This window comes from Aquarana catesbeiana, linkage group LG01 (assembly GCF_042186555.1).
Source record: "Aquarana catesbeiana isolate 2022-GZ linkage group LG01, ASM4218655v1, whole genome shotgun sequence".
NCBI lineage: Eukaryota > Metazoa > Chordata > Amphibia > Anura > Ranidae > Aquarana > Aquarana catesbeiana.
Window position 1 is genome coordinate 432,410,199 of NC_133324.1, and position 14,482 is coordinate 432,424,680.

A 14,482-nucleotide genomic window follows, 5' to 3' on the forward strand; every position below is an offset into this window, starting at 1 on the left:
ACACAGCAAACACTCACATCTCTCCAGTCTCCTCCGCTTTCTGCGGCCTCACGGTTTCTTAGCAACTGGAGCCACGTGGGTTCGTTTACCCAATCCGTGGAGCGCTAAGTTCTCGCGAGCGGCCACACAGCACTGGCAATGTTAGTGCACGTTAGATGACGTAATGAGGGCAGGATTGCCGTGCGTGAGAAGACAGACGTAGAGTGAGGGGTGACAGGGGGTTACGTTCTGTAGATGGACTTGTACTTAGTTCTGATTACAAGGTGGTCAAAGAGTTATAGTCAGTGCTTGCTTCCTCTATGGATCACCCAATCCTTCCACCACAAGTGACCCTAGAACATAGCTCCCAACTGTCCCTGATTTGGAGCAATGTCCCTCTGTCCCTCTTTCCTCCTCATTTGTCCCTCATTTTGGTCTGATCTATATATATATATATATATATATATATATATATATATATATATATATATATATATATATATATATATATATATATATATATATAAAATGTGCCTTTTATTTATCAAAAAGTGTTTCCCAGTGCTAAGCCTGTCATCCGATTTCTAAATTACTGTATTTGTACATTTTAAAAGCCAATATAAAGGAATAGTGATTAAAAAAAAGTCCTTGTGGATTTAATTAACCTTTTTTTTTGGTTAATTCTCCTTTAAGGGGGTGTGGCAGGGGGCGTGTCCTATGCCTACATACATTTGGTAGTAGGTGTCCCTCATTCCCATCTCAAAATGTTGGGAGGTATGCCCTAGAAGAACAACCTAGAGGAGGAGTACTTACCTATCTGGTGGGCGGTGAGGTCAATTCTTACCCTCTTTATGAGCTGCCTGGTACTTCTGGGTATGTTGGATAGTCTGTTCCCCAGCTGCACTCAGTGGTTTCTTCCACCAAGCCATACTTCACTACAGGGCACAGGTGACATTGGAAGGAACCACTGATTGAAATAAGGGACATGCTATCCAATCTCAACCAGAAGTGTCAGGAAGCTGATGAAGACAACCAGGATTAACCTCACCACCCACCAAAATAGGCAAGTATTTCTTCTCTTGGCTTACATGGTTGTTCTTCTCAAACTTCTGCAGACATCCCAACCTGCAAAAACTCATTTCAGGGAGGTGACGCAACGCGACCCCCCCCCCCCCCCCGACACGTTAGTATATGTGCGAACATTTTCTGTGTGTGTGTATAATGTCACTCACGTGCAGCCTACAGGAGATGGTCAGAGAATGAGGACATGATACAGAAGATAGTCAGAGACTGCAGACATGATACAGGAGATGGTCAGAGACGGCAGACATGATACAAGAGATGATTAGAGACTGCAGACATGGTACAGGAGATGGTCAGAGACTGCTGACATGATACAAGAGATGGTCAGAGACTGCAGACATGATACAAGAGATGGTCAGGGACTGCAGATATCATACAAGAGATGGTCATAGACTGCAGACATGATACAGGGGATGGTCAGAGACTGCAGACGTGATACAAGAAATGGTCAGAGACTGCAGATGTGATACAAGAGATGGTCAGAGACTGCTGACATGATACAAGAGAGGGTCAGAGACTGCAGCTATCATACAAGAGATGGTCAGAGACTGCAGACATGATACAGGAGATAGTCAGAGACTGCAGACATGATACAAGAGATGGTCAGAGACTGCTGACATGATACAAGAGATGGTCATAGACTGCAGCTATCATACAAGAGATGGTCAGAGACTGCAGACATGATACAGGGGGTGGTCAGAGAATGCAGACATGACACAGGAGATGGTCAGAGACTGCAGACATGATACAAGAGATGGTCAGAGACTGCTGACATGATACAGGGGATGGTCAGAGACTGCAGACGTGATACAAGAGATGGTCAGAGACTGCAGCTATCATACAAGAGATGGTCAGAGACTGCAGACATGATACAGGGGGTGGTCAGAGAATGCAGACATGACACAGGAGATGGTCAGAGACTGCAGACATGACACAGGAGATGGTCAGAGACTGCAGACATGATACAGGGGATGGTCAGAGACTGCAGACATAGCACAAGATATGTAACCCCCCTGTGCAATCCCCCTAATGTATCCCCCCTGTTCAATCCCCCTAATGTAACCCCCCCGTGCAATCCCCCTACTGTATCCCCCCTGTGCAATCCCCCTAATGTAACCCCCCCGTGCAATCCCCCTACTGTATCCCCCCTGTTCAATCCCCCTAATGTAACCCCCCCGTGCAATCCCCCTACTGTATCCCCCCTGTGCAATCCCCCTAATGTAACGCCCCCTGTGCAATCCCACTAATGTAACCCCCCCTGTGCAATCCCACTAATGTAACCCCCCCGTGCAATCCCCCTAATGTATCCCCCCGTGCAATCCCCCTAATGTAACCTCCCCCCTGTGCAATCCCCCTAATGTAACCTCCCCCCTGTGCAATCCCCCTAATGTAACCTCCCCCCGTGCAATCCCCCTAATGTATCCCCGCCTGTGCAATCCCCCTAATGTATCCCCGCCTGTGCAATCCCCCTAATGTAGCCCCCCATATATGTCCCCTCCCTACAGTCACAGACCTCAGTTTAGCATGCTCTCCACACGGATGTTCCTCCTCCTCCTAGGCTCCTCCTCCTGATGTGGATGTACTGTCAGTGTGGAGGAGGAGCCTAGGCTCCGTCGGTCTGAAGAGTGTAATTGTTTTGATAGGCAGCTGGCACCGACAATTGCAGTTCCGGTTCCCAGAAGACATGCGGGTGCCGTGCACTGGGCTATGGCACTCCGGATGGAGCTGTCTGCCTCACAACACAATTCTTACTCCTCCTCCCTCCCCGAACATCGCGGGGAGTGAGGGAGATACCGGAGTGCGCAGGGGAAAGCCGTGGCGCCTCTCTCGATCCAGCAAGATCCCTCTGAGTGACAGGCTCAGCCAGGAGATTGCCTGGCACAAGCAGGTGTCAGGGAGCCCGCAGTCAAATGTGGGAGACTCCCGCAAGTCGCGGGAGACTTGATATGTCTGCTTCTGTGATAGGGTCACTCTAAGATGTCCAGGCTAGAGATAACTGAGGTGAAACCGGTTAGGTAAGAGGAAAAAAAAAAAAACAAGTTTCCACCGGCAAAGTAATTTTATAATGAGCTAGTATGCATTGCATACAAGCACCTTATGAAAGACTTGCCTTAAAAGGAAGTCCTCCAGCGGTAGCTGTCACCGCTGCAGAGGCTTCCATCTTCCCCTGGTCTTCCTTCTGGGTTTGGGGACTCCTGCTGTCTGATTGGCTGAGCCACGATTACATCGCTCCCGGCTGTTGCTCGCTAGATCAGTGTTTCTCAACTCCAGTCCTCAAGGCGCCCCAACAGGTCATGTTTTCAGGCTGCCCAATATTTTGCACAGGTGATTTGATCATTTTTACTGCCTTAGTAATTACCACAGCTGTTTCATCTGAGGGGAATCCTGAAAACATGACCTGGTAGGGCGCCATGAGGACTGGAGTGTGAGAAAACACCGCGCTAGAATATCTCCTAAACCAGGGGTCTCCAAACTACGGCCCTCAAGTTGTTCAGGAACTCCAATTCCCATCATGGCTAGTCATGTCTGTGAATGTCAGAGTTTTACAATGCCATGTAGTTCTGCAGCAAATGGAGGGCCTTAGTTTGAAGAGCCCTGTCCTAAATGGTGCACGTTTAGGAGATATTCATTTTACCTACAGGTACGCTTTATTATGAGCTTACCTGTAGGTACAAATTTAAGAAAAAGAGTTTACTACCACTTGAAACCTCCTCTTCTTCATACCATGCTAACTACCCTGTAAGAGAAGGATGCTTATACTTAATTATTCTCAGGGCACTCTAGTCTGGTCACATGATCTTCACAGTGGCGGCTTCAGGGTAGAGGGGGGACAGCTGACAATGGATGCCCCATAGTAAGCCAATGGCATCTCCCAGGCATCCCAGCTGTTGGTGCTCTCTCCATTCTCTAAAGTCTGCTTCTCTGGAGATCACGTGACTGGATCATTCTGAGAATAGGTAAGCATAAGCATCTTCCTTTTACAGGGCAGTTAGTATAAGATTTAGAAGGGGGGTGGGAGTCCTTTAAAGTATAGTTAGTTCTAGCCTTGACTTCTCCTTTAAAGTGGAACTAAACCCTCCTATCATTTTCAGCCAAGGAAGCTGCCATCTTGGTCTCTGATCTGCAACTGCCATGATGCTGCACATGTGATCAGTTATGACAGCAAGTTCGGGGCATGCATGTGCGCGCCCACTGCTGTCACTGGGTACAGCGCAGTTTTGTCAGCATGTCCTAGCCAATGATTCTGGCCATGGACCTGCCGATTGGCTGGAGCCAATCGTGGAACAGGGTCCTGTGTTTACAAACCCTAATAAACACAGAGCAGAGATCTGGCTGGTTCTTCTCCCTGAGAAGAGGAGAAAAAACTGCCAGATCTGTAAGTAAAACCAGCACATATTACAAATTGTTAGGCTCACAGTCAACACCCTGATTTCCCCTAGATGTTAACCCTTTCCCAGCCAGTGTCATTATTATAGTGTTAGTGTACAATATTATATCTGATAACTGTATTAGTGTCACTCACAACGTTAGTGTATCAGTTAGTGACCCTCCCAAATAGTGTCTGTTAGCACAAGATTGCCTGCCACTGTATCACAGTCCCACTATAAATTGCTGATCACCGCCATTACCATTATAGTGTCATACCTGTATAAATACCATAGTTTGTAGATGCTATACCTTTCACACACACCAATCAATATACCATTGTTGGGATTTTTTTTTTTTTCACCAAAGACATATAGCAGAATACATATCGGCCTAAATTTATGAAAAAAATAGATTTTATTGGATTTGTTTTATAACAGAAAATATCTGGGTTTTTTTTCAATGTTGTTGGTCTTTTTTAATTTATATAATAATAAAAATAAAAACCACAGAGGTGATCAAATAACACCAAATGAAAGCTCTATTTGTGTGAAGAAAATGATATACATTTCATTTGGGTACAGTATTGCATGACAACGCCGGTTAAAGTAGCACAGTGTTGAATAGCAAAAAAAAAAACAAATGCCCTGGTTATGAAGAGGGTAAAACCCTCCGGAGCTCAAGTGGTTAACCGTATTTTTTCATGAAAGTTTGTATTTGATAAATGGCTGCGCAAATATCGTGTGACATAAAAAATTGCACTGACCATCATTTTATTCTCCAGGGACTCTTCTTTCAAAAAATAATAATGATTGGGAGTTCTAAGTCATTTTCTAGCAAAAAAAAATTCTGATTTCAATGTCTATGTTAGAATTGTCAGAATTGTGCCGGACAGTAAGTGGTTAACCACTTCCTGATTAGCCGCCGCAGTTATACTGCGGGAGGTTGGCTCGGCTGCACGAATCACGGTACTGGTACGGTGGTCCCTTTAAAGGCTATAGCAGACCAGCATCGCCGGAGCCAATGCGCCTGGCCGGAGGCCGCGATGTCCACCGGCCACCCCGCGATCGCTCCAGAGAGACAGAATGGGGATCTGTCAATGTAAACCAACAGATCCTCGTTCTGACAGGGGAGTAGAGAGTGATTGTCTGCTCCTAGTGATTAGGAACAGCGATCTCTGTACTTTCAGTCAGTACACTGCCCCCACAGTTAGAAACACCTCCCAGGGAACACTTAAAAGAGAAGTATGTTTTCTTTTTGCAGATTAATACTCACCTAGGTGGATGCAGCATCAGACCAATGCTGCATCTGTCCCCTGGCACCTCAACACTGAGAACCGAGCCACCAAACATCGCCGATGGCTCGGTTCTCTTACCTCCCCGAGCGGAGAGTTGCTGCCTGTCAGGCAGCATCTCTCCTGCTCTGCTCCTCCACGCTCATTGGAGCACTGAGCTGTGGAGGGGCGGGGAGTGGCTGTCTCAGCGGCTCACTGAGAGTTCAGGCAGCTGGCGGATCCAGACTTCCAGAGTCGGGATGACGCGCTGCCTCGACTGATTGCAGTGACGTCAGCAGAAAGTGGACTTCAGACCGCTCTCCGCTGAAAATGGGTCACAGGAGTGCAGAACGAATTTCACTCCTCTAACCCATAGAAGCTCAGCCTAAAAAGCTCAGGCTGGACTTCACCTTTAACTCCTTGATCGCCCCCTAGTGTTAACCCCTTCCCTGCGCTTATCCTGAGTGTAACGGTCTGTAGGTGTTGATCTTTGAGGACAAAAGATCAACACCTACAGACCGTTACACTCAGGATAAGCGCTTACCTGCCGACTACGTCAGAGTCCGTTTGGGTTCAGCCTCTCCCAGCACGCAGTCCCACATCTTAGGCTGCTAAATGCACCAACAAGGATCATGGCTGGTGAGTCGTATCCTGGATTCCTATTGGACACCAAAGAAGGAGTTGGAGTACCCCATCTTTGGAGTTCCATTCATGCCTACTGCATCCACGTCTATTTGATTCACCGCCGCTGGCATGTGGATCCACTACTCAGGGTAAGAGTACCGAATCCCCCTATTCCCAGAAGGTGGAGGCACAATCCCGGGTGTTGTCATAAGGGCTGATCGTTTTTTGATTTTTTTCTAAGATCATTAGACATCTACATGAAGCATAGACATCACCCCTAGAAGACTATTTTGAATGTCTGTTGTGCCATCTCTTGTATGTTGTGTCAGTTTTATTTGTTTTTGGTGTATTGGCACTGTTGATTTTTACCTTTACTGTTTTTCCTTTGTATGCATCATTGTTTGTGTTATGAACACCTAATTTTAAATGTACGCCTGCATGGTTTATATTTAGGATACATTCATTTGTACATCACTTGTTCACGTCATTACACTGTATCACATTTTGCACACAGCGTGGATATTGATTATGGTGTCCGTTTATGAAGCAGTGATCAGCGGTGATCCCAAGGATCGCCACTGATCACAGTCCATAAACAGTTTATGAAAGAGAGATAATGGGGGGAGAAGTGTTTGAACATGTTCTCCCCCGATGATCTCTGCACATGGAGAATCCTCATTGAATGACACAGTAACGGCCAGTTTATTAAGCTGGGATCTCAGCGCTTCACTGGTGAGCCGTGTAAGAATTCACACTCCCCGATTCACCAGCTCAGAGGTGGAGAATTGGGGAGTGAAGAGAGAATCTCGGGGGATCTGAGGGGGAAGGAGGAAGATTTTTAACTTCCTTCTACCTTGTTCAGACCCCCCAACACTGTAACCATGTCCCCTTGTCATATTTATGTGTGTGTATATATATATATATATATATATATATATATATATATATATATATATAATGTGTGTGTGTGTGTGTGTGTGTGTGTATATATATATATATATATATACATATATATATAAATAAAATGTAGGGGGACTCCTTATTTTTTTAACATTAACCACACCGTCTGTCAGTGTATTGAGTGTTGATAATTTATCACTGCTTAATAAACTGACATCTCTGTATTTCTGGTGCTGTAATCTCGTAAAGTCTCACGAGATTCCAGTATCAGGGGCCGTTCTCCACTGTTGGAAGCGTTTGTAGATCTCTTCACTCCTCTGAAGGTGAAGCGATCTACTCCGCTTCATAAACTGGCACACAGAGGAGAAAGATCTTCACTGTGAATGCCAGAGAACGAAGCAGTGAATAGATTTCACTGTTTCATAAAAGGACACCTATATGTTAGTATATGATCATTTATCCATCTTCATTTTTTCCCTTTTGCACTTTTTTAGTGTGTACATACTTTTGACATGTTAACGTAGTTCCCAACTGTCCCCGATTTGGAGCAATATCCCTCTGTCCTCCTCATTTGTCCCTCATTTTGGTCTGATCTATATACATGTATATTAAATGCACTTTCAGTGTTTCCCAGTGCTAAACCTTTCATCTGATTTCTGAATTGCTGCATTTGTAAATTCCAAAAGCCAGTATAAAGGAATAGTAGTGGTAAAAAAAGCACTTGTGGGTTTAACCCATCTTGTTTTTTTGTACAATTCTCCTTCGAGTGGGCATGGCAAGGGGTGTGTCCTATGCCTGCATACTTTTGCTGATAGGTGTCCCTCATTGCCATCTCAAAAAGTTAGGAGGTATGAGTTAATTTGCGATATTTGTATCGCATATGGTTTCATCACCTGCATCTATATGTACACTATTTTTAATTATACGTAATTTTATTGCATACCAGTGATAGATCACCGTATTCACTGATCGCATTTGTCTCCTGATTATCACCAATATCAGGTGACCACGATCAAGACATACTTTTAGCGCTACACATTTATTCCACAAAAAAATAAAAACCGCAGAGGTGATCAAATACCACCAAAAGAAAACTCTATTTGGGGGGGGGACGGGGACATCAACTTTGTTTGGGTACAACGTCGCACGACCGTGCAATTGTCAGTTAAAGTAACGCAAAAAGTGGCCTGGTCATTAAGGGGGCAAATCCTTCCAGGGCCTAAGTGGTTAAAGATGTGCCTAGAACAAGTGGAGGAAAGGCCCTGCTCTGGGCTGTACTGGATGAGAAGGAGCTAGGGAAGAAGCATGCACTTCCTGCAATGACATGGAGCAGTCTGGGACAGCCCTGAGCGGCGCTCCTTTCCGTGCGGGGGAGGGCAAGACTCTCCCCCTCTATGCCGTCACTTCCGATGGTGCCCCGGGTTTTGCGTTCCGCCGCATCATTTCCGTCACATTGTAAAGCGGCTGCTGTGTCATGGCTGAGGCCGGCTGTTACCGGCTCCGCTGCTCTCTGGCCGGACATGAGCTGGACGTTCGGGGGGTGACTCAGTGCCCGCTGCCCCCAGGTGAGGGCTTCGTCTCCGTGTCACGTGACAGGAGTGCCCGCCTCTGGGTGCCGGACAGGTGAGTGAGAGGGGGGACTGTAAGTGAGCTGGGCTGCCAGCCGTTCTTATCTACCTCAGTGTTTAACCTCTTCACTACCAGCCTGCTGTCACCCCTCTGTGATTGACAGCTACTCCCTCCAGCACCGGACCCAAAGGAAAGTCCTATGGTTTTGTGCTAGAGCTTTCTTTATGGAGATATTTATCAACCACCGGGATTTTATTTTGCTCTATATAAAGGGAAAATACACCAAATATTAAAAAATAAATAGGTAAAAACCCATCACCCTTTCCCTTTTTAGAAGGTCCCTTTTACACCGAAATGCGGTGCAAGAAACCTACGTTCTTCTGTGTGTGTTTCCTGCACCACATTCAAAACGCACTGCTGTGGGTGTCGATATTTTAAAGCGGAGGTCCGCCAATTTTTTTTCTTTTTTTTTTTTTTAAAGTCAGCAGATACAAATATTGCAGCTGATGACCTTTAAAATAAGGACACTTACCTGTCCAGGGCGCCCGCGATGTCGGCACCCGAAGCCGATCTCTCCCTTGGTCCTCGGATGCTGCCGCTGCCATCTTTGATAAGGGAATCAGGAAGTGAAGTCTTGCAGCTTCACTTCCTGGTCCCTTCTGCGCATGCGCAAGTCACACTGTGCAATCCGAATGGTCCCTGTTGTCTCTGGGACCCGTGTGTCTCCCAGCAGACAGCGGGGCGGGACGGGAAGTGGCGTAGACCTCCCCCCCCCCCGGGGGTCTATGCCCGGAAGTGGGTGCAAATACCTGGATTAGACAGGTATCTGCACCCCCCTCCCCCTGAAAGATGCCAAATGTGACACCGGAGGGGGGGGGGGATTCCAAAAGCGTAAATTCCATTTTTGTGTGAAACTCCGCTTTAACCACTTGCCAACCAGGCTTTTTCTGTCACTCATTGTTTACAAGTTTAAATCGGTATTTTTTTTTTCTAGAAAATGACTTAGAACCCAACAAATATTTTATATTATTTATTTTGCAATTTTTTTTTTCTACATCGGCAACGCTTTAAACGCCTTCACAGGTTACCTGTTTAGAGTTACAGGGGAGGTTCAGCACTAGAATTATTGTTCTTGCTTTAACGTTCGTGGCAATATCTCACATGTGTGGTGCGAACACCGTCTAGATACGCGCACGTGACTTACATATGTGTTTGCTTCTGCATGTAAGCACAGAGGAATGGGGGGTGCTTTAGGTTCGGTTCACACTTGTGCAATGTGGGAACCCTGAAAATCCACTGCGGGTTCCCGCATTGCACCCGACTCGCACAGCAGTTCATGCTGCCATATGGAAACTGCCAGGAGTGTCAATACATTGTTAAAGCGGAGTTCTACCCAAAAATGGAACTTCTGCTTTAAGGGAGGTGACCCCCTGACATGCCACATTTGGCATGTCTTTTTTTTTGGGGGGGGAGCAGGTACCCTCTTTTCAGAGGGTCCCAGCTCCTGGCGCACCACGGCACCGAAAGTAAGTTCACCTCTCCCTCTCAGCAATCATCTGGGACACGTCACAGGTCCCAGATGATTGCCCAACCAGTCGCGGCTCGTGCATGTGCATGTGCAGTGGGTGCCCAGCTGTGAAGCCACAGCCGAGCGCCCACACTTACAATGTCGGTGCCGCAGAGAGGAGGGGGAGATCGGGACGGGGCTTCGTTCCCCCACATCGCGGGACCCTGGGACAGGTAAGTGTCCGATTAATAAAAGTCAGCAGCTGCAGTATATATAGCTGCTGACTTTTATTTATTTATTTTTTTTTAGCAGAACTCTGCTTTAATGACACCCCCATTTCAGCTTGCATATCGCACTGCGAACTGACAGTTTGGACATGAATTGGATCGCATGGGTGTGAGCAAAGACAGACACAGAATGGGAGATGACAGGCAGGAAGGAGGGGGGGGGGTCAGGGGGGAGAGAAGAGAGCAGTGGGGACAGCGGTGTATGATGCAGGGACGTACTCTGACCACGGTGGTTAGGGCTCAGCAGCTCTGATTTCTGTGGTCAGCGCAGAGAGGGCATACAGGAAGTGACAGGTTAACTGAAGTTTTTTTAAAGTTTAGCGGGGGGCAGATTACACAGCACGAGCACTGTGCTGTTTAATCTGCTTTAAGGGACCAGGATCTGTATCTGTGTTTAGTTTTGTTTGGGTTAACAAATACTTTAACCTATAAGATAAACGTTCATGTCTACCGATCATCATGTCTAAAATAAGGAGCATAGTAACAGTACACACAAGAAACATATAACTATCAAGATAGGCCATCCATTTTTATATACCCATTTTTGTTTTTCTGGGACTGTTCCCTGAAAAAAAATAAATGAAGAAAAATGGAGACCAAAATAATTCAATAATAAAATCAATTTGTTGTTCAAAAATCAGTGATTACATGATGGCAATATCATTTGCTCTCTTGACCGTGTGTTTGTGTTTTGAAAATGCCTTTGGACGATTTTTTGACTGGTGTATGGCTAGCATTATCGTTTATTTACCTGGGCTGGTTGGGAGTAGCGGCAATCCTTTCCTCTTTACATGACACTTGAAATAAAGTTAGAAAAAAAAAAAAGTAAGCAGTGTGATGTGCTGAAAAACACATTGCACTGTCCCCTGCCAGAACCTGCATAGTGAAATGCTGCTAGTGTAAAGTAGCCTAAATGGTACAGGTCATACACAGAGGAGGAGACAAAGGGATAGATGATGCTGATATCCCAGGAATCAATGGGACTTGCTCAATGATGTCATCGCCTAGGTGTCCGGGACAGGAAAAAAGGGTGCAACTCCGCTTTAATGTGAGATTGTTTCATTTAATCCCCTCTAATGTACATCTCATTCCCATCCTTTCTCTTTAGGTGTGTAGTAACCCTTTATATCTCTTATCCTAAATATTAACCTACTCATCTTCATCCTCCCACTGTATGTGATCTGTACATGTTTTCCGACAAACCAAGCGGGATCTGGGAAAGGTAGGGGATTTAGGGCGGGGGAGTCAAAAAGTGAAGATGCACTTAGCGTTAGGGTTAAAGTTCATAGGTCAAAGTTCAGTTGGGGTTAGGGTTTCCCTTGAACAAGGTTAGGACTCAGGGATGGAATAGGGACCGCCTCCTAAGGCCAGCAGGCGTGTCCCCAGGGGTCAAAGGTCAAGAGGCGTAGCTGACCCACCCCCACCAAAGTGTTCCGCCTACCGGGACTATCGGGGAATGAACAAGTCGGGGAAAGCCAGGAGTCTTCAGGAAGCTTAATGGTTAAATCTCGTGGTATTTGAAGACCGGAAATGACGTGATCTGGAGGAGTTCGGAGCCTCCCGGGTTGTCCTTTGACAGGTTGCCATAACCGGGGGGCGGGAACTTCCGCCATTGCTATGGCAACCTGTGATGAACAAACTGCGCTAGCGTGAGATTGGAACATGCATGCTGGGTAGCCAGCTGCACCTAATCCTTGAAATGCACACGAGCAGGCTTCAGATGCCCACATGCTCGATGGCCCCTGCCTGCTTATGAGATCAGGTAAAATATATTAAAGATTTAAAAGTAACAAGCATGAAGACGGTTCTAACAGTATCCAAATATTACTGTACAAGTAGTAACAATCACAGGGGAGCTTTTATTTAAAAAAAAAAAAAAAAAAAAAAATGATTATGGGGACTGAAGCTCCGCTTTAACCACTTCAGCCCCGGACCATTTGGCTGACCAAAGACCAGAGCACTTTTTGCGATATGGCACTGCGTCGCTTTAACTGACAATTGCGCGGTCGTGCGACATGGCTCCCAAACAAAATTAACGTCCTTTTTTTCCCCACAAATAGAGCTTTCTTTTGGTGGTATTTGATCACCTCTTCGGTTTCAATTTTTTGCGCTATGAACAAAAAAAGCAACAATTTAAAAAAAAAAAAAAGCAATATTTTTTACTTTTTGCTATAATAAATATCCCCAAAAAATATATAAAAAAACAAATTTTTTCCTCAGCTTAGGCCGATATGTATGCGTCTACATATTTTTGGTAAAAAAAATCGCAATAAGCGTTGATCAATTGGTTTGCGCAAAAGTTATAGCGTCTACAAAATAGGGGATAGTTTTATGGCATTTTTATTAATAATTTTTTTTTTTTTTTACTAGTAATGGCAGCGATAAACGATTATTTTTTTTTTTTTTATCGTGACTGCAACATTATGGCGGACACATCGGACACTTTTGGCGCTATTTTGGGACCATTCACATTTATACAGCGATTAAAAACGCACTGATTACTGTGTAAATGTGACTGACAGTGAAGGGGTTAACCAGGAGGGGGCACTACAGGGGTTAAGTGTGTCCTAGGGAGTGATTCTAACTGTAGGGGGATGGGCTATGTGTGACACGACACTGATCACCGCTCCCGATTACAGGGAGCGATGATCAGCGTCCTGTCACTAGGCAGAACGGGGAAGTGCTTGTTTAGATTAGCATTTCCCCATTCTTCGTCTCCGTGAGATGATCGTGGGTATCCCCACGGACAACGAATCCACGGGACCTGCGGTTGGACTCACGGAGCTCGCGCCTGCTATCCGAAACCTTGCGAGATCATGTACAGTAACGTGATTTAGCGGAGCCATCCTTCCGCAGTAAAACTGCGGCGGCTGGTCCGCAAGCGGTTAAATTAAATCAAATTAATTAGGGATGCATTGATACCGAAACAAGTATTTTCACGAGCACTGAAAATGCTTCAGAAACTGATACTTTGCAGTGCAAATTGCGCCCATACAAAAGGAATAGGCGCAATTCACACTGCAAAGAATTGCTGAAGATTCCTGCGCTGCTCCTGTGTGATCCCAGGCTGAAATCACTATGACAAGCTTGGGATCACACAAGAGAGCAGTGGGGGAAACCACTTGTGATTGGACAGAAATCTCACCCCTGAAAATTCTTCAGAAACCAATACTTTGCAGTGCGAATTGCGCCCATACAAAAGGAATAGGCGCAAATCACACTGCAAAGAATTGCTGAAGATTCCTGCCCGAATCGTATGCGGTTTCCTGCTCTGCTCCTGTGTGATCCCAGGCTAAAATTATTATAACAAGCCTGGGTTCACACAGAACGTTGGGGGAAACTTGTGCAGTATCGCCAAGTTCGAGAGCGAGAGCAATAATTGTAGTAGTAGACCTCTGTAACCCTAAACAGGTAACCTATAAAATCATTTAAATCGTCACCTATGGAGATTCTTAAGTATCAAAGTTTATGGCCATTCCACGAGTGTGCACAATTTTAAAGTGTGACATGTTGGGTATCTGTTTACTCAGCGTAACATCATATATTATATTTTAGAAAAAAATCGGGTTATGTATTGTGGTTTATTTGCATTCAAATTAAAAAAAATGTATTTAAAAAAAAAAACAGCATTTGAAAAACTGCTGCACAAATGTGACATAAATTGCATCTCTTGCCATTTTATTCTCTAGGGTCTCTGCTAAAAAAGAAAAAGAAATAATTTTTGGAGATTCTAAGTTTAATTTTGTAGCAAAAAATACTGTTTTAAACGTGTAAACAAAAAGTGACAGAAAAGGCCTTGTCAGCAAGTGGTTATAGATACCCCAAAAACGGATTATTTGCCTTGACTATTGAACACACCTGTAACTATAAACCATTTCACCAAAGTATACACTG

General features: G+C 45.3%; 2 protein-coding genes across 2 annotated transcripts in view; one reads left to right on the forward strand and one right to left on the reverse strand.

Annotated features, from left to right (window-relative positions):
* Positions 1-140, reverse strand: part of IFT74 (intraflagellar transport 74) — a 188,517-nt gene extending 188,377 nt beyond the window's left edge. Inside the window, exon 1 of the mRNA XM_073635941.1 lies at positions 18-140. The gene's annotated coding sequence lies outside the window, so the exon portion shown is untranslated. The remainder of the gene's footprint in view (positions 1-17) is intronic.
* An 8,472-nt stretch (positions 141-8,612) lies between these two features.
* Positions 8,613-14,482, forward strand: part of PLAA (phospholipase A2 activating protein) — a 37,076-nt gene continuing 31,206 nt past the window's right edge. Inside the window, exon 1 of the mRNA XM_073635938.1 lies at positions 8,613-8,848. Within this exon, the coding sequence (XP_073492039.1) occupies positions 8,700-8,848 (149 nt within the window). The 5' untranslated portion in view covers positions 8,613-8,699. The remainder of the gene's footprint in view (positions 8,849-14,482) is intronic.